At 46.4% G+C, this 24,672-nt stretch overlaps 2 protein-coding genes across 4 annotated transcripts in view; both read left to right on the forward strand.

The window, feature by feature from the left end:
* plekha1b (pleckstrin homology domain containing, family A (phosphoinositide binding specific) member 1b) overlaps positions 1-19,148 on the forward strand; it is a 65,015-nt gene extending 45,867 nt beyond the window's left edge. Inside the window, exons 11-13 of one of the 3 annotated variants that reach the window (XM_060939262.1) lie at positions 1,913-2,002; positions 5,835-5,905; positions 16,843-17,142. In XM_060939262.1, coding sequence (XP_060795245.1) covers positions 1,913-2,002; positions 5,835-5,905; positions 16,843-17,059 — 378 coding nt within the window. In that variant the 3' untranslated portion in view covers positions 17,060-17,142. Of the gene's footprint in view, positions 1-1,912; positions 2,003-5,834; positions 5,906-16,842 lie in introns of all 3 variants that reach the window. The other 2 variants (XM_060939263.1, XM_060939261.1) reach the window with 2 other exon arrangements.
* Positions 19,149-19,304: 156 nt separating this feature from the next.
* On the forward strand, positions 19,305-20,948 carry LOC132898669 (uncharacterized). The gene has a single exon (XM_060940384.1). The coding sequence runs from the start codon at positions 19,305-19,307 to the stop codon at positions 20,946-20,948; it is 1,644 nt and encodes a 547-aa protein (XP_060796367.1).
* Positions 20,949-24,672: the final 3,724 nt, after the last annotated feature.

Genomic DNA, 24,672 nt, shown 5'->3' on the forward strand with positions numbered 1-24,672 from the left:
CAGTGTCCTTATGTGGGGCTGCGTGAGTGCTGCTGGTGTCGGGGAGCTGCATTTCATTGATGGCATCATGAATTCACAGACGTATCGCTCTGTACTGAAAGAGAAGATGCTACCATCACTCCGTGCCCTTGGTCGTCGTGCACTTTTCCAACATGACTAAACACACATCTAAAGGCCTCTGCATGCTCTTGCGACAAGGCTTTCGCAGACAGTTGTAATTTATCGTTGAGCGGGGAGTAATAGGCGTGTCCGATGTTATTCACCGCAACAACGCAAGGGGGCGCGAAGTCGCGAAATCGCTAGGAGTAGTTGGTGGGTGTGGTTAGTGGAGTGTTTATCCTCCGGTTACTTATAATGACTAGAACTGGAGTCGTATAGATGTCCGTACTTCCTCACTTCCTCGATCGTCCGCTCTTCGTGCTGCTCCATCTTCGCTCGTGTTTTTAAAAATGGCGGTCGTGAAAACAAAACAAACCGGGAAAGTAGGGAAGCGGAAGTGCGTGTACAGCGGATGTAGAGTGGACCAATCAGAGCCCTCTTGTCTGCGAGGCTTCTGCGGTGGTCACAATTTTTGGGAGGTGCGCGCAGAGCGTCTGCGAAGGTAGGGGGGCTACGCAGACACTGTCTGCAACGCTATCTGCGAGGACTGGGTTGTCAGCATAAATTGGCCTTAAGGCCACTGTTGGATTTCTGAAGAAGAACAGGGTGAAAGTGATTCAGTGGCCAAGTACGTCTCCTGATCTGAACCCAATCGAACACCTATGGGGAATTCTGAAGAGACGAGTTGAGCATCGCTCTCCATCCAGCATCCAGTCACTAAAAGAGGTCGTTGTTGAAGAATGGAAAAAGATTGATGTTGCAAAATGTCGCCAACTTGTTCATTCCATGCCTAGAAGACTTGGTGCTGTCATTAAAAATCATGGCGGCCATACAAAGTACTAGATGGAGTAGCTTTTGTTGTGGGGTGTACTCATTTTTGCAGCACCCTAATTTGAGTAAAACTGAAAAATGTGTAATCTAAGTTATATTATTAACCTTACTTTCACGTTATAAGTTAAACAGATGTTCTATTAAACTTGTCAACATTTTGGAAATTGTTTGTGTTCATTGAGATATTGTTTAAAATGTTTTCAAAGTGTGTGTGTGTAATATATAAAATAATATGGGGCGGCACGGTGGTGTAGTGGTTAGCGCTGTCGCCTCACAGCAAGAAGGTCCGGGTTCAAGCCCCGTGGCCGGCGAGGGCCTTTCTGTGCGGAGTTTGCATGTTCTCCCCGTGTCCGCGTGGGTTTCCTCCGGGTGCTCCGGTTTCCCCCACAGTCCAAAGACATGCAGGTTAGGTTAACTGGTGACTCTAAATTGAGCGTAGGTGTGAATGTGAGTGTGAATGGTTGTCTGTGTCTATGCGTCAGCCCTGTGATGACCTGGCGACTTGTCCAGGGTGTACCCCGCCTTTCGCCCGTAGTCAGCTGGGATAGACTCCAGCTTGCCTGCGACCCTGTAGAAGGATAAAGCGGCTAGAGATAATGAGAATGAGGGATATATATGAAAGGACAAATGCGCACATGTGCCTGAATCGAGCCAAGCAGAATCGCTGTTACAAATCAGGAAGAAAAATGGTGATCACAGCAGAGGCGAGGATGCTGGTTAATACGTCTTGTTTTTTGTAATGTACTCACCCGAAAATAATTTTTGTGCTTAAAGAAGCCGACCATAGGTGTGCCCAAACGGGCCTAACTTGCTAAAATGTTTCTGCCCGAGCATCTTGGTCGGGCATTCGGGCAATGCCTGGCATTGAGGCTTGCACCACATAAACCCTTTTCTAATGAGGAAGTTCACCTTAAGAGGATTTTGCTGTCTCTCTTACACATGGTTTCTATCTTTCTCTCTCTCGCTGCCCCTCCCCTCACAGACGGACAGTCCAGAGGAGATGCACAACTGGATCAAGGCTATTTCCGGAGCGATTGTAGCCCAGCGAGGCCCCGGCCGCTCCGCTGCTTCAGTACGTACCTGCATCCTCACAGCCACACCTCGCTCGCTTATAAACAACACACAGCATCTCCGACCGTCAGCATCCATCATGACGTCACGATCTGAGATCGACGGATTTAAAAAAAAAAAAAGCCACCTCCAGTTAACAGCGAACGCTTCGTGCCTGTGATGTGAATAAATTACTGGGGTCCGACTCGCTTTAGCCCGTTAAAGGAACACACAAACGAACCAGCAGGCCAAAAAACTACTGATGAGTAGAAATCTGTGAGCATGCGGTTTGCACTTCGGCGCATGTCTCCATGTTTTGAGTGCGTCCACCGGCCAGAAAATGAAAAAACGGAATAAAACGTTAAAAGAAGTAAAGAACAGGATGTAATAACGCAGGGAGTTACTACTTACTCCCTGAGTCACTTTCACAGATTATGAATATTTACACCATGCTGCTGCTGATTGGTCAGAAGGTGCTGGTTAATTCTCTATAGCAGCAGCTCTGACCGTAGTGCTGGTTTATATTAAAGCGCTCGTTCCGATACGTTATCGTTACTACAGAAACGGCTCGTTCACAGGGGGTTCAAAATGGTGCGCAAGTGTCGATTTAACACGTGTGGAAGTTGTCCCTTACTCGTACGGGTGCTCAGGTACCGACCTCCGGTTCCACGTGATGGTGTCGTGATGCTCGTGTATGTTCCCCTGAGGGACAACAGCGTCTGCCTACAGTACCAACATCTCCCAAGTAAACCTCAGCAGCTGATAGCCAGCAGAATGACAACAGCAGCTCTTCTGTTCCACTGTGGTGGTGTTGGCCATCAGCCGCTGTCGCTCATCAACAGCGAGCGGATTCGGACGCAATAAAATAAAGACCGGCTTTACTGACGTCCCGGAGAGCTTTTCCACAGTGGATTAAAACTTGCTCTTCTGCAGACTACTGAGCTAATGTGGCTCGCTAACACACTTCATTTATAATCAAACTCTTTCAACACACACCACTATTTAAACATGAACAGAGCTCAGTAAAACGTGCTGTGATCGCTTCATACCGAGTCGGTTACTCATCCCGGTGTTTGTTACCAAAAAAAACTGATACTTGATACAGTCTCCCTGGAATAAACCAGACTTTTCACAAACAGTGGCCTTATATTTGAATTGATGCTTTAGCCTCTTTCTCTCTCTCTCTCTCTCCCCCCCTCTCTCTCTACCCCCCTCTCTCTCTCTCTCTCCCCCCTCTCTCTCTACCCCCTCTCTCCCTCTCTCTCCCTCTCTCTCTGTCTCTACCCCCTCCCTCCTACTCTCTCTCTGTATTTCTCTCCTGCTTTCTTTCTCTGTCTCTCTCTCCCCCTCTGTGTCTCTCCACTCTCTCTGTCTGTCCCTCCCTTTGTGTTTCTCTCCTGCTTTGTCTCTCCCTGTTTGTCCCCTTGTGTATTGTTTCCTGCTTTCATTCTCTCTCCCACCCTCCGTCTGTCTGTCTCTCCGCCTCTCTCTCTCCGTCTGTCTGTCTCTCCCCCTCGCGCGCGATCTCCATCTGTCTGTCTCTCCCCCTCACGCGCTCTCCGTCCGTCTGTCTCCCCCCCTCGCGCTATCTCCGTCCTTCTGTCTCTCCCCCCTCGCGCTCTCTCCGTCCGTCTGTCTCTCCCCCCTCACACTCTCTCCGTCCATCTGTCTCTCCCCCCCTCGCGCTCTCTCCGTCCGTCTGTCTCTCCCCCCCTCGCGCTCTCTCCGTCCGTCTGTCTCTCCCCCCCCTCGCGCTCTCTCCGTCCGTCTGTCTCTCCCCCCTCGCGCTCTGTCCGTCCGTCTGTCTCTCCCCCCCTCGCGCTCTGTCCGTCCGTCTGTCTCTCCCCCCCTCGCGCTCTGTCCGTCCGTCTGTCTCTCCCCCCCTCGCGCTCTGTCCGTCCGTCTGTCTCTCCCCCCCCTCGCGCTCCGTCCGTCCGTCTGTCTCTCCCCCCCCTCGCGCTCCGTCCGTCCGTCTGTCTCTCCCCCCCCTCGCGCTCCGTCCGTCCGTCTGTCTCTCCCCCCCTCGCGCTCTGTCCGTCCGTCCGTCTGTCTCTCCCCCCCCTCGCGCTCTGTCCGTCCGTCCGTCTGTCTCTCCCCCCCTCGCGCTCTGTCCGTCCGTCCGTCTGTCTCTCTCCCCCTCGCGCTCTGTCCGTCCGTCCGTCTGTCTCTCTCCCCCTCGCGCTCTGTCCGTCCGTCTGTCTCTCCCCCCTCGCGCTCTGTCCGTCCGTCTGTCTCTCCCCCTCGCGCTCTCTCCGTCCGTCTGTCTCTCCCCCTCGCGCTCTCTCCGTCCGTCTGTCTCTCCCCCTCGCGCTCTCTCCGTCCGTCTGTCTCTCCCCCTCGCGCTCTCTCCGTCCGTCTGTCTCTCCCCCTCGCGCTCTCTCCGTCCGTCTGTCTCTCCCCCTCGCGCGCTCTCCGTCCGTCTCTCTCCCCCTCGCGCTCTCTCCGTCCGTCTCTCTCCCCCTCGCGCTCTCTCCGTCCGTCTCTCTCCCCCTCGCGCTCTCTCCGTCCGTCTGTCTCTCCCCCTCGCGCGCTCTCCGTCCGTCTGTCTCTCCCCCTCGCGCGCTCTCCGTCCGTCTGTCTCTCCCCCTCGCGCGCTCTCCGTCCGTCTGTCTCTGCCCCTCGCGCTCTCTCCGTCCGTCTGTCTCTGCCCCTCGCGCTCTCTCAGTCCGTCTGTCTCCCCCGCTCTCTTTCCGTCCGTCTGTCTCCCCCTTGCTCTCTCCTTCCGTCCGTCTGTCTCTGCCCCTCGCGCTCTCTCAGTCCGTCTGTCTCCCCCGCTCTCTTTCCGTCCGTCTGTCTCCCCCTTGCTCTCTCCTTCCGTCCGTGTGTCTCCCCCTTGCTCTCTCCTTCCGTCCGTCTGTCTCCCCCTTGCTCTCTCCTTCCGTCCGTCTGTCTCCCCCCCTTTCCGTCCGTCTGTCTCCCCCCCTTTCCGTCCGTCTGTCTCCCCCCCTTTCCGTCCGTCTGTCTCCCCCCCTTTCCGTCCGTCTGTCTCCCCCCCCTTCCGTCCGTCTGTCTCTCCCCCTCGCGCTCTCTCCGTCCGTCTCTCTCCCCCTCGCGCTCTCTCCGTCCGTCTGTCTCTCCCCCTCGCGCGCTCTCCGTCCGTCTGTCTCTCCCCCTCGCGCGCTCTCCGTCCGTCTGTCTCTCCCCCTCGCGCTCTCTCCGTCCGTCTGTCTCTGCCCCTCGCGCTCTCTCAGTCCGTCTGTCTCCCCCACTCTCTTTCCGTCCGTCTGTCTCCCCCTTGCTCTCTCCTTCCGTCCGTCTGTCTCCCCCTTGCTCTCTCCTTCCGTCCGTCTGTCTCTCCCCCTCGCGCGCTCTCCGTCCGTCTGTCTCTCCCCCTCGCGCGCTCTCCGTCCGTCTGTCTCTCCCCCTCGCGCGCTCTCCGTCCGTCTGTCTCTCCCCCTCGCGCGCTCTCCGTCCGTCTGTCTCTCCCCCTCGCGCTCTCTCCGTCCGTCTGTCTCTGCCCCTCGCGCTCTCTCCGTCCGTCTGTCTCTGCCCCTCGCGCTCTCTCCGTCCGTCTGTCTCTGCCCCTCGCGCTCTCTCAGTCCGTCTGTCTCCCCCGCTCTCTTTCCGTCCGTCTGTCTCCCCCTTGCTCTCTCCTTCCGTCCGTCTGTCTCCCCCTTGCTCTCTCCTTCCGTCCGTCTGTCTCCCCCTTGCTCTCTCCTTCCGTCCGTCTGTCTCCCCCTTGCTCTCTCCTTCCGTCCGTCTGTCTCCCCCTTGCTCTCTCCTTCCGTCCGTCTGTCTCCCCCCCCTTTCCGTCCGTCTGTCTCCCCCCCTTTCCGTCCGTCCGTCTGTCTCCCCCCCCTTTCCGTTTGTCTTTTTTTTTTCTCCTAATCAAGCTGTGCGCTATGTTGTTGCAGATGCGTCAGGCCAGAAGGTTCTCAAACCCTTGTATTCAGAGGTATACATCCCGAAGTGGCGAACGCAGCACGTATGTGTTGAGATCGCAGCCCATCTTCCCCCGGCCTTCCCTTCCTCTGTTTGTTTGCATCCCAGCCTGAGAGTGTAACGCAGTAGAGCTTCCATAGATTTATTAGATTTTTAGTTTTATTTTTCACTTCCCTGCTTTTTTTTTAACCCACAAAAAACATCGAAAGCAAACAAACTGACTAAAATCAGCTCTCATGTCATTTTGATCCATGACGCCGCGTCCTGCGCTGCGAGCGCGCCACTCTTTTACACTGTCACTTTCATTCATCCATCTGTCCATCATCTCATCGATCTCATTTCTCCACCTGCTTTTCTTCAACACGGCTCATATTCGGGGGGGAAACTCCTTCCCTTTTGGATTAAAGGTGGATTTGGATTTCTGAAGAAGCAGCACATGGGTTTGTGTTCATGTGGGGTTTTTTTTATTTCTAAATAAAATATTATGTGCACACACTTGTTCAAACCCATTTTTGGATTTAAAATAGTAAATATTCCAGAAAGTTCTGCTTGTTTTCATCATGAGACTGATTTTGGAGCTAAAAGTAAGGCAGGGTGCTGGATGTGCGAGTGATCGCTGATCTGTAACACACTCAGCAGTGGTTCCTGATGTTCCGCTCAGATGGATTAAAGTCAGAACGAGTGTGTGACGGTACAGGAGGACCACGCGATGACTGGGGAAAAATGAGCCGTTGCCGCAGTCTCGGAATGTTTTAGTCACCCCAAATGAATTTTAGTGTATTTTGGTCCCATTTTTATCAAATCTTTTTTTTTTTTTTGAAAACAGAATTCCAGTGTGACACATCTTAACAGTCTGTAGAAGAGCTTTTGTTTGTTTTTTCATATTTGGATTGAGGAATATTTGATATCTCGACTTTTTGTATTGTGATTTAAGTAGAAGTAATTAAAAATGAGTCAATATTTGTACTAATATTTCTTTAAAAGAATTAACCTCCTATATTAGTGCAGCAATAGCTAGCAGCAGCGATTAAAGCTAGACGGCCTTTCGATTTCAGAAAATCGGCGAAATTTAGTTCCCTCTGAAATTTGGTCATTGTGATGCATGTTTATTTCTGTAATATCTCAACAAAACAAAAAAAAACCAGGCTATTCTGTGGCTGGGAAGTTATTGAATTTGAGGGGATTAAAGCAAATAATGTGCATGAAATTGCTCACTCGCTCCACGCAAACAGAGGAAAGTCTGTGTGCGCGCGCATGTGCAGGTTTACCTTTGAGCGTGCACTGACAGAATGATGAAACTGTCGCTAAACGAACAGCTGATCACACTGAGATGCTCGCTGAGCGCCGATATTTTTTAGTTTGGTCCTGCGTTTCCTTTCCTTCGTATATAACATAACCAGGGGCGATTTCTCAGAGACAACAAGGGAAGCCGAGCTTCCCCTAAAATTCTCTCCCCAAACTGCGGCGTCTACGACATTGAATTCTCATTAAAACAATAACTTGCATAACATAATATATGCCCAAGATTGTATTTATGTTCATAACTATCCTGTAACTTATTTGAGTGATGTCTGACGAACTTGCAGTTCGCTACGAGAATCACCTTTGCTGCCAAGCTGTAACCTTTCTTATTTCAATGGGCTCTATGGACTGGCAGTAGTGTTGCCAGATTGGGCGGTTTTAAGTGCATTTTGGCGGGTTTTGAACATATTTTAGGATGGAGAACGTCAGCAGTATCTGGCAACACTGACTGGCAGCCGGGTATCCGTTGCAGTCTACGAGACGGGTCTGAACAGCCAATTTCGGCTAGTTGTTATTGGTTAAAATCAACAAAATCGTCACTTCCAGGGAAGCCGGGCTTCTCTGGGACTAAACGAGACAGTGGGAGGGACAAGAAGCCGGGCTGATAAAGGATTATTGGAGGTAGTGTTTGAAAGACATGAGGAGGGCGGTACTTCGGCGAGGAACACGGAAGCATGATCAGTCAGTCCCTAGCGTATGTCGAGAAAGTGCAGTCGTGTGCCAAAGTGCTGTCCGAATTTCTTTTCATATAAGCGGTTCTTCTCGTTGATGTCTCTGTACATTACTCTGTAAATAAATGTAAATATTACTCGTTGTGCTCCGTTAACTTTCATCCATTCTATCAGTTTGATCATTCGTGAATTCACTCGTTTATTTCATTTGGAGTTCAATCTGGTTGTAGGCTAGCTTGAGCCTTATTGGGATCTGCAGTGCTAGCTGCTAACAGAAATTGGTGAAGTCTCTGGAAAGCACAACCAGCTGGTATGACAGGGTCACAGACCATTTTCTGGAAAAGGAGCGGAGGGCAGAATTTGTGTATAAATAGTGTTCATGTTCATGAATCTGAAGTGTGTATATTGTTCAGTAATGTTAAGAGAATGGTGGGCTCTGTGTTATAGGTTATACCTGGGTATAATATTCAAGGTTCTGTGTGTTGCATAGCCTACCTGGTTATCAATTTCCAGACTGTGTTCAAGGATGTGTTGCGCAGCTGGGTGTTGTGTTAAAGACTGTGTGTTGCATATCAGGGTATGATGTTCAAGGCTCTTCGTTGAATAGCCAGTAATTTTTGGATGTTTGATATTTTTGATTAAGGATATGAGGCACTAGCCTGGCAAGCCAGACTATAACATGAAATGTACAAGCAAAAATACTTTCTGCTACTAGGTAGGGTTGTCTAGTTCACTATGCTAATGGGGCACACCTTTCTATGCTTTGATATCCGGCCTACAGGTTTTACGATGAATGCGTAAAATGGGCTTCCCCTGTTTTAAAAACCAGCAGCCGCCACTGAACATAACGTCTTTTCTTCTCGCGTTCTTTCCATTACTGTAGTCGGTCTTTCACATTTCATTCACACACTCGCGCCCTCCATTTTTCTCTCCTGCTTCAAATTTGTATCCCACAATGCCTTGTGCGAACAGGGAAAGCCCACCACGTACGTGATGCATGACGTAGTATCTTGTATTGGGTCATGGTGAAGCAGGAAAAAATAGCGGAGAATTTCAGGCCACATGGCTCTAGATTAATTCATTATTCAATTAAAAAAAAAAAGGAAGTCTGATTCGAATTCAGTAGCCTTTGGTCCAGTAAACAAAAATAACTGGGTGTTGGGAAAATTCTTTTTATGACCTACACTTGAAAAATCTGAAAGGCAGTCTAGCTTTTAAGGGGGCCAGGCTCTTTTTTTTTGTCCCCACCCTTTATTGATAGAAGGAGATGAGAAGCCATCAGGACCATCAGCACTTACTATCTGTACGAAAGGCAAAACTTTAAGCTGTTGCTCGGAATATCAGCTCACTTCCTGTTTTCTGTAGCATTCCTAAGCCTCAAATGAAGTCAAATCATCTTTAAGTTGAGGTCATGTTGCTAAATATGTGTGAGGAGGAGAAGAAGAAAGCATGCAATTCTAACAGGGTGACTACAGACCTTTTGGTGATTGGCCCCGTAATTAAAAATGCTGGCCTCCCTCGTTTTCCCATTTTTATTTCCAAATGAAAAGCTCTGTGAATGAACACAATGCACACAGACCCAAGTGTTTCACTGGACTCGATAACGGAGCACAATTTGTACCCATAACAGCCTTGTATGTATGAAAAGAATGTTTATCACTTTATACTGTGCAAAAGTCTTAGCCCCCCCCCCCTCCCCCCCCCTTTATTTTTTTAAGCTCCTCTGTGCATAAGGGTAGTACAACCCCGATTCCAAAAAAGTTGGGACAAAGTACAAATTGTAAATAAAAACAGAATGCAATGATGTGGAAGTTTCAAAATTCCATATTTTATTCAGAATAGAACATAGATGACATATCAAATGTTTAAACTGAGAAAATGTATCATTTAAAGAAAAAAATTAGGTGATTTTAAATTTCATGACAACACCACATCTCAAAGTTGGGACAAGGCCATGTTTCCCACTGTGAGACATCCCCTTTTCTCTTTACAACAGTCTGTAAACGTCTGGGGACTGAGGAGACAAGTTGCTCAAGTTTAGGGATAGGAATGCTAACCCATTCTTGTCTAATGTAGGATTCTAGTTGCTCAACTGTCTTAGGTCTTTTTTGTCGTATCTTCCGTTTTATGATGCGCCAAATGTTTTCTATGGGTGAAAGATCTGGACTGCAGGCTGGCCAGTTCAGTACCCGGACCCTTCTTCTACGCAGCCATGATGCTGTAATTGATGCAGTATGTGGTTTGGCATTGTCATGTTGGAAAATGCAAGGTCTTCCCTGAAAGAGACGTCGTCTGGATGGGAGCATATGTTGCTCTAGAACCTGGATATACCTTTCAGCATTGATGGTGTCTTTCCAGATGTGTAAGCTGCCCATGCCACACGCACTAATGCAACCCCATACCATCAGAGATGCAGGCTTCTGAACTGAGCGCTGATAACAACTTGGGTCGTCCTTCTCCTCTTTAGTCCGAATGACACGGCGTCCCTGATTTCCATAAAGAACTTCACATTTTGATTCGTCTGACCACAGAGCAGTTTTCCACTTTGCCACAGTCCATTTTAAATGAGCCTTGGCCCAGAGAAGACGTCTGCGCTTCTGGATCATGTTTAGATATGGCTTCTTCTTTGAACTATAGAGTTTTAGCTGGCAACGGCGGATGGCACGGTGAATTGTGTTCACAGATAATGTTCTCTGGAAATATTCCTGAGCCCATTTTGTGATTTCCAATACAGAAGCATGCCTGTATGTGATGCAGTGCCGTCTAAGGGCCCGAAGATCACGGGCACCCAGTATGGTTTTCCGGCCTTGACCCTTACGCACAGAGATTCTTCCAGATTCTCTGAATCTTTTGATGATATTATGCACTGTAGATGATGATATGTTCAAACTCTTTGCAGTTTTACACTGTCGAACTCCTTTCTGATATTGCTCCACTATTTGTCGGCGCAGAATTAGGGGGATTGGTGATCCTCTTCCCATCTTTACTTCTGAGAGCTGCTGCCACTCCAAGATGCTCTTTTTATACCCAGTCATGTTAATGACCTATTGCCGATTGACCTAATGAGTTGCAATTTGGTCCTCCAGCTGTTCCTTTTTTGTACCTTTAACTTTTCCAGCCTCTTATTGCCCCTGTCCCAACTTTTTTGAGATGTGTTGCTGTCATGAAATTTCAAAATGTCTCACTTTCGACATTTGATATGTTGTCTATGTTCTATTGTGAATACAATATCAGTTTTTGAGATTTGTAAATTATTGCATTCCGTTTTTATTTACAATTTGTACTTTGTGCCAACTTTTTTGGAATCGGGGTTGTATCTCACTGGGCTGCGACTAGTTGGAGACACAACAATTGCGATAAAATATGCGAATTAGCGACAATTTTCACTTGGGATCACACTGAATTGATATTCACATATTTTATCGCGATTGTTGTGTCTCCAACTAGTCGCAGGCTGTTGCAGCCCAGTGAGATGCACTCGCACTTCCTGTCTCACGGAAACTGACTCGAGAAGGGTTCGCGACGGCTTTGCGACGCGTTTGCGGCTATTTTGAGAGAAATTTTGTCGCACAAATTTTTTGAACATGTTCAAAATTTCAGCCACGAAGGCGCGACACTTTGCGACTCACGCGAGGAAATTGAGAAGCCCCGCGAATGTTTCAAGACACTTTTTTTTGAAACACTCTCGCGAATGACGTTCGCAAGCTGTCGCAGCCCAGTGAGATACCGGCTTAAGGCCGAAGAACTGTTGCCATGGCGCGGCAATGTTCCGATTTGTTTGAAAGAACGCATCACTCCGCACAAAACGTGATGGTGGTTGTTTTGTCAAATTTTTTGCTAACGAGTTACTTTTCCAGGCCTCTCATTAGAATTGTATCTCCTCTCTCGTTTCTCATCCGATTCCAGTTCTGATCGATGTTTTGGGCCGATCTTCCCTTGAGGAACGAAACTTGATTGTTGATTTTCTTGTTGTAAGCAGTGTTTACAACTTTTCAGTTCAATCGTATCTCCTCCCTCAGTTCTCAATGGATTTCAGTTCTGATTGTTTTATTTGAAAGAACCCAACCTCGGTCATTATTGTCAGTTTTTTGCGAACAAATTAGTCATTAGGTCAACTTAACACGTTTTATTCCGACTAGAATTGTATCTCATTTACCATGCGACTTCTGTTTTGGGTCGATCTTCCATCAGGGAACAAAATGTACTCCTTTGTTGATTTTCCCATTGTAAACAACTCGTAGAGGTTGGTTCTCTCTCACATCGTCACATTTGAGTCCCGTTTGATGTTTTGGTTGTGATGGTGGTTTTGATGGCAGGCCACATGAGCTACTACGTCCTTGACGTGCTGGGGTGGTGTTTTTTTCTTTTGTTTTTCCTCCATACAAATTTTTTGTTCTCGATTTCTGTTTTCTGAGAACTACATTATCGAGTCAGCAGAAAATTAAACGTTACGGGGGGAAGTTTGAGCAGCATGTTCCATAAGCGAGCACTTTTCAGATTAAAGCAGAAAATATAATGAAGGCTGCTGAGTTTTGGTGCAAAATGAAGACGCGAGCGTCAGTCAAAGTGTCCAGAAGAACTGTGGCTGGTTCTGTAAGATGCTCAGTAAAACCTCCAGCTCATTTCCTTATCAAACTGCTTTCACTGGACCGGAGACTTTTTTTTTTTTTTTTAAAGCAAAGGGTCGTCTCACACCAAATATTGACTTTGATTTATTATCACTTACTTATTATGGTTTATAGAGGTTTTTTTTTTTAATGTTGAAACATTTCATTTTATTATTTTTAAGCCATTTTTGGTCGACAGCATTTCTTTACATGTGCCTAAGACTTCTGCACAGGACTGTGTGAATGTAGTCTGGCTAACGCAACTTCAAAGCTCTGCAAGCATTTGGTCTGGCAAAGATATTAAGCCCAACCGTTTCCCAAAGCGCGTGGTTGACCCGCCTCCCTGAAATGCCTCAGTTTGCTACTGGTCGAAGCCAGAAAAGGCTGTGACGAAGCTTAAACCAATCACATCACTCTTTCCTCTGACGTATGTGACGCGACGGAAACTGCTTGAGTAACAGGAAGAAGATAAATACCTCCAGGGCTGCTCTTTGCTCCGTTTTCAATGAGAACGTCCCGTTGAATGCTTTCAATACAGCATCTACCGCTGTGTCAAAGGCTTGCCGCTGCTCCATGTTCGTAATGTTTCTAGTGAACGAAGCGCTTCCGGCATAGATTCTGTAAACAATCTATGGCTTCCGGTCGCAGTTCTACTACGTCACTGCCTTGAACACGCCTCTACCCAGGGCCGTTGGAGATGCTCAAAGTTGATTGGCTCCCGATTTTTCGGGAGCTTGGAAGAGCTGGAGATAGGTTGCCTTGCCAGACTAAGTTCGCAACAGGCCCCCGTGTTGCGTCACACTTAGGATGGGCGGGCCCAGGCTAGTGTGAATGCATTTATAAGGCATCCGTATTTATGAAAAAAAAAAAAAAATATATATATATATATATATATATATATATATATATATATATATATATATATATGCAACACGTCACAACACGAATACAAAAGAAAGAGACGTTCCAGTCTGATTATCGTGTTTATTCATCGTTGTATGTTTGTAGCTGCCTGTTGTATTTTCTAACAAACTTATTTGGTTCCGTTTTCCAAAATGTAAAGAGATGAGTAGGCTCATTTAAACCACCGTGACGAGGCAGTGACTAAAGATGAACAAATGAGCGCTCTGCATGCATGCACGCACAAGTTTCACTGACCTTGGTAATGTTACGTACACTATAATGCAGCATACAGTGGTGCTTGAAAGTTCGTGAACCCTTTAGAATTTTCTATATTTCTGCATAAATATGACCTAAAGCATCAGCAGATTTTCCCACAAGTCCTAAAAGTAGATAAAGAGAACCTAGTTAAACAAATGAGACAAAAATATTATACTTGGTCATTTATTTATTGAGGAAAATGATCCAATATTACGTATCTGTGAGTGGCAAAAGTATGTGAACCTCTAGGATTAGCAGTTAATTTGAAGGTGAAATTAGAGTCAGGTGATTTTAATCAATGGGATGACAATCAGGTGTGAGTGGGCACCCTGTTTTATTTAAAGAACAGGGATCTATCAAAGTCTGATCTTCACAACACATGTTTGTGGAAGTGTATCATGGCACGAACAAAGGAGATTTCTGAGGACCTCAGAAAAAGCGTTCTTGATGCTCATCAGGCTGGAAAAGGCTACAAAACCATCTCTAAAGAGTTTGGACTCCACCAATCCACAGTCAGACAGATTGTGTACAAATGGAGGAAATTCAAGACCATTGTTACCCTCCCCAGGAGTGGTCGACCAACAAAGATCACTCCAAGAGCAAGGTGTGTAATAGTCAGCGAGGTCACAAAGGATCCCAGGGTAACTTCTAAGCAACTGAAGGCCTCTCTCACATTGGCTAATGTTAATGTTCATGAGTCCACCATCAGAGGAACACAACAACAATGGTGTGCATGGCAGGGTTGCAAGGAGAAATCCACTGCTCTCCAAAAAAAACATTTGCTGCTCGTCTGCAGTTTGTGAAAGATCACGTGGACAAGCCAGAAGGTTATTGGAAAAATGTTTTGTGGACAGATGAGACCAGAATAGAACTTTTTGGTTTAAATGAGAAGTGTTATGTTTGGAGAAAGGAAAACACTGCATTCCAGCATAAGAACCTTATCCCATCTGTGAAACATGGTGGTGGTAGTATCATGGTTTGGGCCTGTTTTGCTGCATCTGGGCCAGGACGACTTGCCATTATTGATGGAACAATGAATTCTGAATTATACCAGCGAATTCTAAAGGAAAATGTCAGGACATCTGTACATGAACTGAATCTCAAGAGAAGGTGGGTCATGCAGCAAGACAACGACCCTAAGCACACAAGTCGTTCTACCAAAGAATGGTTAAAGAAGAATAAAGTTAATGTTTTGGAATGGCCAAGTCAAAGTCCTGACCTTAATCCAATCGAAATGTTGTGGAAGGACCTGAAGCGAGCAGTTCATGTGAGGAAACCCACCAACATCCCAGAGTTGAAGCTGTTCTGTACGGAGGAATGGGCTAAAATTCCTCCAAGCCGGTGTGCAGGACTGATCAACAGTTACCAGAAACGTTTAGTTGCAGTTATTGCTGCACAAGGGGTTCACACCAGGTACTGAAAGCAAAGGTTCACATACTTTTGCCACTCACAGATATGTAATACTGGATCACTTTCCTCAATAAATAAATGACCAAGTATAATATTTTTGTCTCATTTGTTTAACTGGGTTCTCTTTATCTACTTTTAGGACTTGTGTGGAAATCTGATGATGTTTTAGGTCATATTTATGCAGAAATATAGAAAATTCTTAAGGGTTCACAAACTTTCAAGCACCACTGTATATGAACCCTTCATACTACACAGTAGGCATTGCTATAAAGTGCAGTGGATTTTCATAAATACTGGATTTACAGATGGTTATAGCTGCAGCTGAGGGTTGACGTTTTGTTCTCTCGATTCCAGAAAGGAAAAGATTTCCCCAGACACTGACTGATTTTACGTTTGGCTCAACCCGAGGCTGAATACAGCACGTTTCAGTCGTAAGGCGGACGCGTGATCGTTTACGAACTCCGCTTGGAAAAAATTGTACTGCCTGAATGGCGTAGTGCGTTTCTTTTCTTTTATTCAGCATTTGTTATCCACTTCATGTCATTTGGAACACTTTTGGAAGATTACCAGTTGCTTTGCTCGTATCCGTTTGTTTGTTTTTGCTTATTTAAGGTTGTGCTTATCTCCTCGTCGTCTGTTTTTGGTCGCCGGATCTTCATAGAAAAACGACACGATCAGTACTTGACGAATCCAAACGTGACGTGGTCACTGAGTCACACGAACCCTTGCTCTGCACCCTGTGCTACGCAGTGTAGCGATTTGCACACGCACTCCTCCTAGGTGTACGTGTTGGCTTGCGAGTCGTTCCTTGTCGCCAGGACGTGCGGAGGCATGTCCGATAGCACGTCCAGACATTTTTCCTTTCGCTCGCCCAGATGCGAGAGTCTGCCTGGTAACCCGAGGCACGTCTTAATCCGAAATCGTTCTGCTGCGTGAAGTTTTTTGTTTTTTTTTTAAATCGTGGAAAACAGCATTGTGCATAAATGTTAAGAAGCATCCCGGCCAAACGAGTGAGCCCCCGAGTCTTGAATAATCATCTTCATTTCTCTCCATGTGATCCTCAGCTTTTGTCATCATTCATCCCAAGCAAACAATCCTGCTCACGCTGCATACTGAACAGTCTGCGGTTCGGGTTTCAGAACCGTATATATGATTCATATTGTTCTTAATCCAGTTCCAGCAGTGCTAATCCTTTCACGTCTTCACAGCTTTGTTCTAAATACTGCATGCTTTTTTTTTTCTTTCCTTTTTCTTCTTCTTTGCGCCTCATCGCTCACTCCCAGCACATGTCTGAAAGGCTGATTTTAGCGAATGTCTCCTCTCTATCTGTGATTTCTGGTGGATACGTCTCTGAGGGAGCAAATTTCATGCTGGTACTTTTTAGGACTGCAGCCACTACCACTGTTCTTCATGCTGCTACTAGTCTGAGTGTTTATTCTTCTAAGATTTACTGCTGTCGTAGCTGAAGATGCCACTCCTTAACATTTCTGCTGCCACTCCCAGTCCTTCAACTATCATTAGAGCTGCCACTCGCACAGCTTTAACTACCACTAGAGCATCCTGTCCTCAAGCTACGCTGCCACTCCTGGTGGTTCTGCTACTGAAGCTGCCACTCTTAAAGCTACTACTCGAGACCTTTTAAGTTTCTGCTGCTACTGCCATCGAGGCTGCTCGTCCCAAAGCTTCTGCTGCTTTTACTCTGAAACTAGCCTGTACTACCATGCTTGAGCACACTATAGAAATGTTTGTTGTTGTTGTTGTCTCCCTCACTGACTCTTTTTTGTGTGTGTGTGTGAATTTCTTCTCCTTCTGCTCTCACCTTTCCACAGGAACGCCGGGAACCCCCCTCCAGCTTTTACTGCAGTGAACAAGGCCCCCCAGTCCCTCGCTCGCCCATCGCCACCGAACGCCTCCATTTCCCAGAATACCACTTCCCCGCGGGCCATCAGCATGGCGTGGGACGAGCCGGACCTCAGCGGCCTTCTGCGGAGCAGCCCACGCTCCCGTCTGTCACTCCAGGAGGCTCCCCGCCTTTTCTTCAAGTAAGCAGTAACGACACGGACTCGCCCTGGGAGCGGAGGAGCAGTCCGGAGATCTGCCCATCTGCTGTTGATGACTCTGATGATATGCAAATTACAGAGGTGTAACGACCTGCGGTGGTAAAACAGCAGCTAAAATAAACACACACATACACACACACACACACACACACACACACATGCCCCTCCACGTTGAGACGAGACACAGCACAGACTGATCAGTGTCGCCAAAATTGACCAAAGTGGATAAAGTAAGGCAATCAGAACTGCAGTAGACTTGAGAGGACCGAGCCCAACACGCTGGGTTTGCCCTGAGGATTATGAGGTTCTGCGATTTTTGGTTCCGTTTCCAGACCTGAAAGATAAGCCTCCATGTGAAGACGGTGGCGAAACGCCGATTTAAACCGAGAGTTGAGAACTTCCGGATTTCCTTTGAAGCACAAACTGGTTACCAGTCCGAATGAAACCGTTTCAGGACTGAAGAACAAGTCTTAACCTGATTCACTTGGAATTAATTCAATTATTATATCTCTCTATATATTTTTTTTCCCCTTTTTCCTCTTCACCTTGTTTCTCATGGGGTACAGTTTTGTTTTATCCTTCGTAAATCAGCGTATTGCGGTTTCCTCTGTCGAACTGAATGGAGCACTGTTTTCTCCTGAGCTTAAAATTTTATCCTGGTCTTTTTTTTTTTTTTAAACATTTTAGAAGGTTTCTGGGTGAGGGCTTTTCATTTCTGAGCAAACCAAAGCTTAACCAAGATAATACCACTACCTACAAGAGAGAATTATTTTGGAGAAGACGTGATCAATATTATATTTGAAGATCTATATATATATTAGACAGAGATACATACTGACTTTAACGAATGATAGAGTTTATTCAAGAGCAGAACTTGTCAGACATTTTAAAAGGCAAAGACATTTTTGTTGGGAGTTGACCAAAAACGACAGGACGGTTAACTTGGCAACAGACTTGTACACTTGTTTAGGGTGCTGGGGAAACATCATCTTGTCGTCACTGTATAGAATCGCAGTGCTTATTGTGAAAATGTAAAGTTCTGAACATGAGGACCTTCCGCAGGGGTTATTAGAGATTTTAAGGAATCTCCGAGCTGCCGACCTTCAGACGTTCTGCACAGGAGCACTGCATTAGAACATCCGAATACGCTGCTAGGAGTCATCGCTCAACTCAGACATGCACCAATCTTATCTTCTCTTATCTTCTCTTATCTTCCTCCACTACAGAACAGCTAAGATGATGAACTAATTGACACATTCATCTGGAATGATGACCTACTGACCTCCCGTCCCCATCTCGCGTTAAGTAATGTTTCGTCTGGTTTTCTCGGCTCAACGCAATTTTCCAACCTGAAAGATGTGCGCTTTTTTTTTTAAATTAATTGGCTAAAAGACGTATATAATTAACATCAGTTAAATCCGATAACCAGCGTGGAGTAAAAAGCACCACGAAATCCAGTTTCTAGCTAACACAAGTGATCTGTTAAAGGACATGAGGGTTGGCAGGTCTGGGATATGAAAGAACGTTGGAGAGCAAACTGTACAGAAGCACGTTTTCCTTCTGATGACGGACTTCATGCTAAACACGGTGCGCCCGATGTTCAGAAACGAACCGCTTCCCCTGAAAACGTTATGCTAGCAGTGAATGAAAGCTATGATTATTCTGCTTAGCATATTGTGAATGAAACCACACTAACGCCACACTAATGTTAGTCATTGTTTTGACGGCATACTCGTTTAATTATCTCCCCCAACCTGCCCAGTACCAATATTCTAACTTTTTTTTGTTGTTGTTGTTCTGTGAAGATTATTCTTGTTAAAAAAAAATTTTCCCTGATGTATCGTGGAAACGCGACTCGGGGGCCAACACTTCTGTCACTCAGCGTCATGGTTATGTGTCAACTTGTTCACCCGTAAACTGCGTTGCACAAGTCCGCTGTTACATGCCGTCTTAAGTGCCTGCATACTTTCCTTATGACAAGCTAATTTTGGTTTCTTGTTGTGTACCTGACATTTGTAAATCGTGTGCATTTATTTATTATGTGAAAGTTTGAAGATTAAACTGACCAATTTTAAGTGCCGTACTGAGCTTTTTGTTTTGTCTGCCTCTAGTAGTTTATAAGACCATTCCTTTAAGCACTGAAGCTGCCACTCGGTGTTTAAAACCACTGAAGCTGCCATTCATAAAGCTGCTACTGCCACTGAAAATGCCATTCCCAAAATTTTACTGCGATGACCACTGAAGATGCCGCTCTTAAGGCTGCTCCTGCCACTGAAGATGCTGCTCTTAAGGCCGCTCCTGCCACTGAAGATGCCACTCCCAAAATTTCTATTGCCACTGAAGATGCCGCTCTTAAGGCCGCTCCTGCCACTAAAGATGCCACTCCCAAAATTTCTATTGCCACTGAAGATGCCGCTCTTAAGGCTGCTCCTGCCACTGAAGATGCCACTCCCAAAATTTCTATTGCCACTGAAGATGCCGCTCTTAAGGCTGCTCCTGCCACTGAAGATGCTGCTCTTAAGGCCGCTCCTGCCACTGAAGATGCCACTCCCAAAATTTCTATTGCCACTGAAGATGCCGCTCTTAAGGCCGCTCCTGCCACTGAAGATGCCACTCCCAAAATTTCTATTGCCACTGAAGATGCCGCTCTTAAGGCTGCTCCTGCCACTGAAGATGCCACTCCCAAAATTTCTATTGCCACTGAAGATGCCGCTCTTAAGGCCGCTCCTGCCACTGAAGATGCCACTCCCAAAATTTCTATTGCCACTGAAGATGCCGCTCTTAAGGCCGCTCCTGCCACTGAAGGTGCCACTCCCAAAATTTCTATTGCCACTGAAGATGCCACTCCCAAAATTTCTATTGCCACTGAAGATGCCACTCCCAAAATTTCTATTGCCACTGAAGATGCCGCTCTTAAGGCCGCTCCTGCCACTGAAGGTGCCACTCCCAAAATTTCTATTGCCACTGAAGATGCCACTCCCAAAATTTCTATTGCCACTGAAGATGCCACTCCCAAAATTTCTATTGCCACTGAAGATGCCACTCTTAAGGCCGCTCCTGCCACTGAAGGTGCCACTCCCAAAATTTCTATTGCCACTGAAGATGCCGCTCTTAAGGCCGCTCCTGCCACTGAAGGTGCCACTCCCAAAATTTCTATTGCCACTGAAGATGCCGCTCTTAAGGCCGCTCCTGCCACTGAAGGTGCCACTCCCAAAATTTCTATTGCCACTGAAGATGCCACTCTTAAGGCCGCTCCTGCCACTGAAGATGCCACTCCCAAAATTTCTATTGCCACTGAAGATGCCGCTCTTAAGGCTGCTCCTGCCACTGAAGATGCCACTCCCAGAATTTCTATTGCCACTGAAGATGCCGCTCTTAAGGCCGCTCCTGCCACTGAAGGTGCCACTCCCAAAATTTCTATTGCCACTGAAGATGCCGCTCCCAAAATTTCTATTGCCACTGAAGATGCCACTCTTAAGGCTGCTCCTGCCACTGAAGATGCCACTCCCAAAATTTCTATTGCCACTGAAGATGCCGCTCCCAAAATTTCTATTGCCACTGAAGATGCCACTCTTAAGGCTGCTCCTGCCACTGAAGATGCCACTCCCAAAATTTCTATTGCCACTGAAGATGCCGCTCCCAAAATTTCTATTGCCACTGAAGATGCCACTCTTAAGGCTGCTCCTGCCACTGAAGATGCCACTCCCAAAATTTCTATTGCCACTGAAGATGCCGCTCCCAAAATTTCTATTGCCACTGAAGATGCCACTCTTAAGGCTGCTCCTGCCACTGAAGATGCCACTCCCAAAATTTCTATTGCCACTGAAGATGCCGCTCTTAAGGCTGCTCCTGCCACTGAAGATGCTGCTCCATAAAACTTCGAGTGATTTTCTCTCTCTCTCTCTCTCTCTCTCTCTCTCTCTCACACACACACACACACACACACACACACACACACACTAATTTTGTCATTTGAGCTCTAAAGCACATTTAATTTTAGCTTTGTTTTAGTTTCAAAAACATTAAAGCTGACCCATGCTCACATTGTGCCCATCTTGTGTGCTTATGTTTTACTGTCCTTGGGATTCGTGTATGAAGCCAGTCCTCAGGGCTAGTTTACTGTCCGAGCATGTTATGATGTACACATGCTGCCCTCTGCTGATCACTGGTTCTATTTTACAATACGCGCACTCGATCAACAAGACTCAAGTACCCTTCACTGTAGAACCAGCTGCAGTCCTGGGTGGAGTTGAACCGAGAACTGGACAAATGTTTATTGCATGTTGTACAGCGTCTTGTGCGTTAGAGGTTTCAGCTTTTAGGAGAAGTTGAATCGGCTCTAGCTCCACCCCTGGGCTTTTGGTTCTGCAGCGAGGACGATCTCACTTGACCAGGGAGCATTGTTTTTCCTAAGTGAGCATTGTTCTTGGGCTCAGAACACTGACCCGTAGAGCTTCAACTGCTGAACTTCAGATCGGTCTATATCTGAAAATCTTGAACTTCCCTTCAATCTGCATGGATTTTGGGTAAAAGGGATCGCAAGGCCTTCATCTGTTGTTGAGCACAGCCGAGACTTAACGTCAGGTTGGACGTGTCCTGCAGAACTGTGACCTTTAATCGAACAGAACTCCTCAAAAGATTTCTAGCACTGAATACAAAAAGAAAAGGTTGACCTCATCACTTTCTGCTAACCACTCATTTGTCCTCTTTTCTACCAAGTGCAAATAAAGAGGAAATAATTTTTCCCTTTTCAAGGACTCGGTGTTTGCTTTTACAGCCAGTTAGGTTTTAAGTGAGTTTGTGTAACCCAGTGCTGGGTCAGTATACAGCAGAGACACCTGTTTGAGTGATGGGTTGTTTCAGCTACCTAAAATCTGGTTTGTTATGACCCAGTTCTGGGTCCCTATACCCCCTGTATAGGTACATTTTAATTCGACCATTGGAAGCCTGATGAAGCTCCACCAGTAGATGATCAGTGTTCTTCTCAGTCCTTGTAAGATGTCTAAACCACCACACCTGCTTCTTCTCTGTTTGGAGGAGTGGCTCTCCTCACCTGATCAGAGAGGAATAATCCAGCAACCCTGCAAAGGAACTTAATTTCCACCAACCACGGGTGATTTCAGGACAGGTTTTGTCTGAAACCTGAGCTCCTGCTTTACCTCCACAGACTGGTTGTCGGCTGTCCATCGCTAGCGGTGATGACTGCTTCGCAGATGGGCCATGAGGCCTACACGAGAGCGACCGAGTCGCCCGCAGTGGCGGCACCAACGGCCTGGCTGAGCCACCATGGAAATGTCTGGCCTTGTGAGCTCTTGCAGACTATTCTCCTCTCCTTACAAAGCGCCTTGCACAGTAAGGTAAGACAAACGATGTCGTGCCCTCATCATGTTGTCTCTCTGGACCGCCAGACCTGTTGCCAAGTGGTGCACAAAAGTGTCACAGACCTGACGGGTATGGAAGTTGCCCCGCAGTGACAACTGACTTGCCGAGTGATGCCATCCGTTGGCCATTTGAGTGGCTCTTCCGCATGCCATCTGGTGGTGTGCCATTGACCCTGTTGGGGTCACCTGCCACATTGCACCACAAAGCGCCCTGCTGCCAGCACCTTATTGGTGATGTACTATTTAACCCATAGCTGGAACCCAGGCAGGTGCTACCACTCCGGGTCAGAGCAGACCTGGGAGCAATGGTGATTAAGGGGTAGCTCCACTTTCCCCAGTACTCAAGTCCTCCTGGACCTCAGACTCACCACGGATTGCAGTTTAAAGTCATGACCAGGACTAGATACAACATACCACAGACTGGTACAGTGACTGTAACATTGCTGCTGCTGACCTGATACGGATCTTCACCAGGAGTAAGGGCTTTCCTCTCACCGGAACTTGGAAGTGTTGAGTTTTTTATTTATGCTCAGCAGTGACGTGTGCTGGTTCAGTTAGTGCCAAAGATGCATCGTCGGTCATCTGCGAACCATAAGAATTTCACTCAAGTAACAGTTTCTCTGAAAATAAACATCCCCACAGCGTGATACCGCCATCACCATACTTGGTCACAGTGATGTAATAAACTAGTTCCGTATTACGTGCAGCAAGCTAACCGGATAAGCCAGGATTATATGAACAATCCTTAAAAAAAAAAAAACTATCTACAACCCTAATTCCAAAGAAGTCAGGACACTGTGTAAAACCTAAATTAAAAACAGAATGCAATGACTTGTAAATCCTTTTCAACCGGTTATTCAGTTGAATACAATACAAAGACAAGATTTATTTAATGTTCAAGCTGATCAACTTTTTTTTATTAGTTTTTGTAAATATACACTCATTCTGAATTTGATGTCTGCAACACATTCCAAAAAAGTTGGGGCAGGGGCAACAATAGCCTGCGAAAGTTGTGGAAAGTTCATAAAACACCTGTTTGGAACTTTTCTACAGGTAAACAGGTTCATTGGTCACAGGGGACAGTATCATGCTTGGGTATGAAAGGGTCCTCAAAAAGGCTCAGATGTTCACTACTTTTAAGAACAATGTATTTCAACGTACAAAGAATTTGGGTCCGTCTCAGAAACTGGTCTCTCATTTGGGACATTATGGTCAAAAAATAAATTTTCTACAATCCCGATTCCAAAAAAGTTGGGACAAAGTACAAATTGTAAATAAAAACGGAATGCAATAATTTACAAATCTCAAAAGCTGATATTGTATTCATAATAGAACATAGACAACATATCAAATGTCGAAAGTGAGACTTTTTGAAATTTCATGCCAAATATTGGCTCATTTGAAATTTCATGACCGCAACACATCTCAAAAAAGTTGGGACAGGGGCAATAAGAGGCTGGAAAAGTTAAAGGTACAAAAAAGGAACAGCTGGAGGACCAAATTGCAACTCATTAGGTCAATTGGCAATAGGTCATTAACATGACTGGGTATAAAAAGAGCATCTTGGAGTGGCAGCGGCTCTCAGAAGTAAAGATGGGAAGAGGATCACCAATCCCCCTAATTCTGCGCTGACAAATAGTGGAGCAATATCAGAAAGGAGTTCGACAGTGTAAAACTGCAAAGAGTTTGAACATATCATCTACAGTGCATAATATCATCAAAAGATTCAAAGAATCTGGAAGAATCTCTATGCGTAAGGGTCAAGGCCGGAAAACCATACTGGGTGCCCGTGATCTTCGGGCCCTTAGACGGCACTGCATCACATACAGGCATGCTTCTGTATTGGAAATCACAAAATGGGCTCAGGAATATTTCCAGAGAACATTATCTGTGAACACAATTCACCGTGCCATCCACCGTTGCCAGCTAAAACTCTATAGTTCAAAGAAGAAGCCGTATCTAAACACGATCCAGAAGCTCAGACGTCTTCTCTGGGCCAAGGCTCATTTAAAATGGACTGTGGCAAAGTGGAAAACTGTTCTGTGGTCAGACGAATCAAAATTTGAAGTTCTTTATGGAAATCAGGGACGCCGTGTCATTCGGACTAAAGAGGAGAAGGACGACCCAAGTTGTTATCAGCGCTCAGTTCAGAAGCCTGCATCTCTGATGGTATGGGGTTGCATTAGTGCGTGTGGCATGGGCAGCTTACACATCTGGA

The sequence above is a fragment of the Neoarius graeffei genome, chromosome 14 (assembly GCF_027579695.1).
Source record: "Neoarius graeffei isolate fNeoGra1 chromosome 14, fNeoGra1.pri, whole genome shotgun sequence".
NCBI lineage: Eukaryota > Metazoa > Chordata > Actinopteri > Siluriformes > Ariidae > Neoarius > Neoarius graeffei.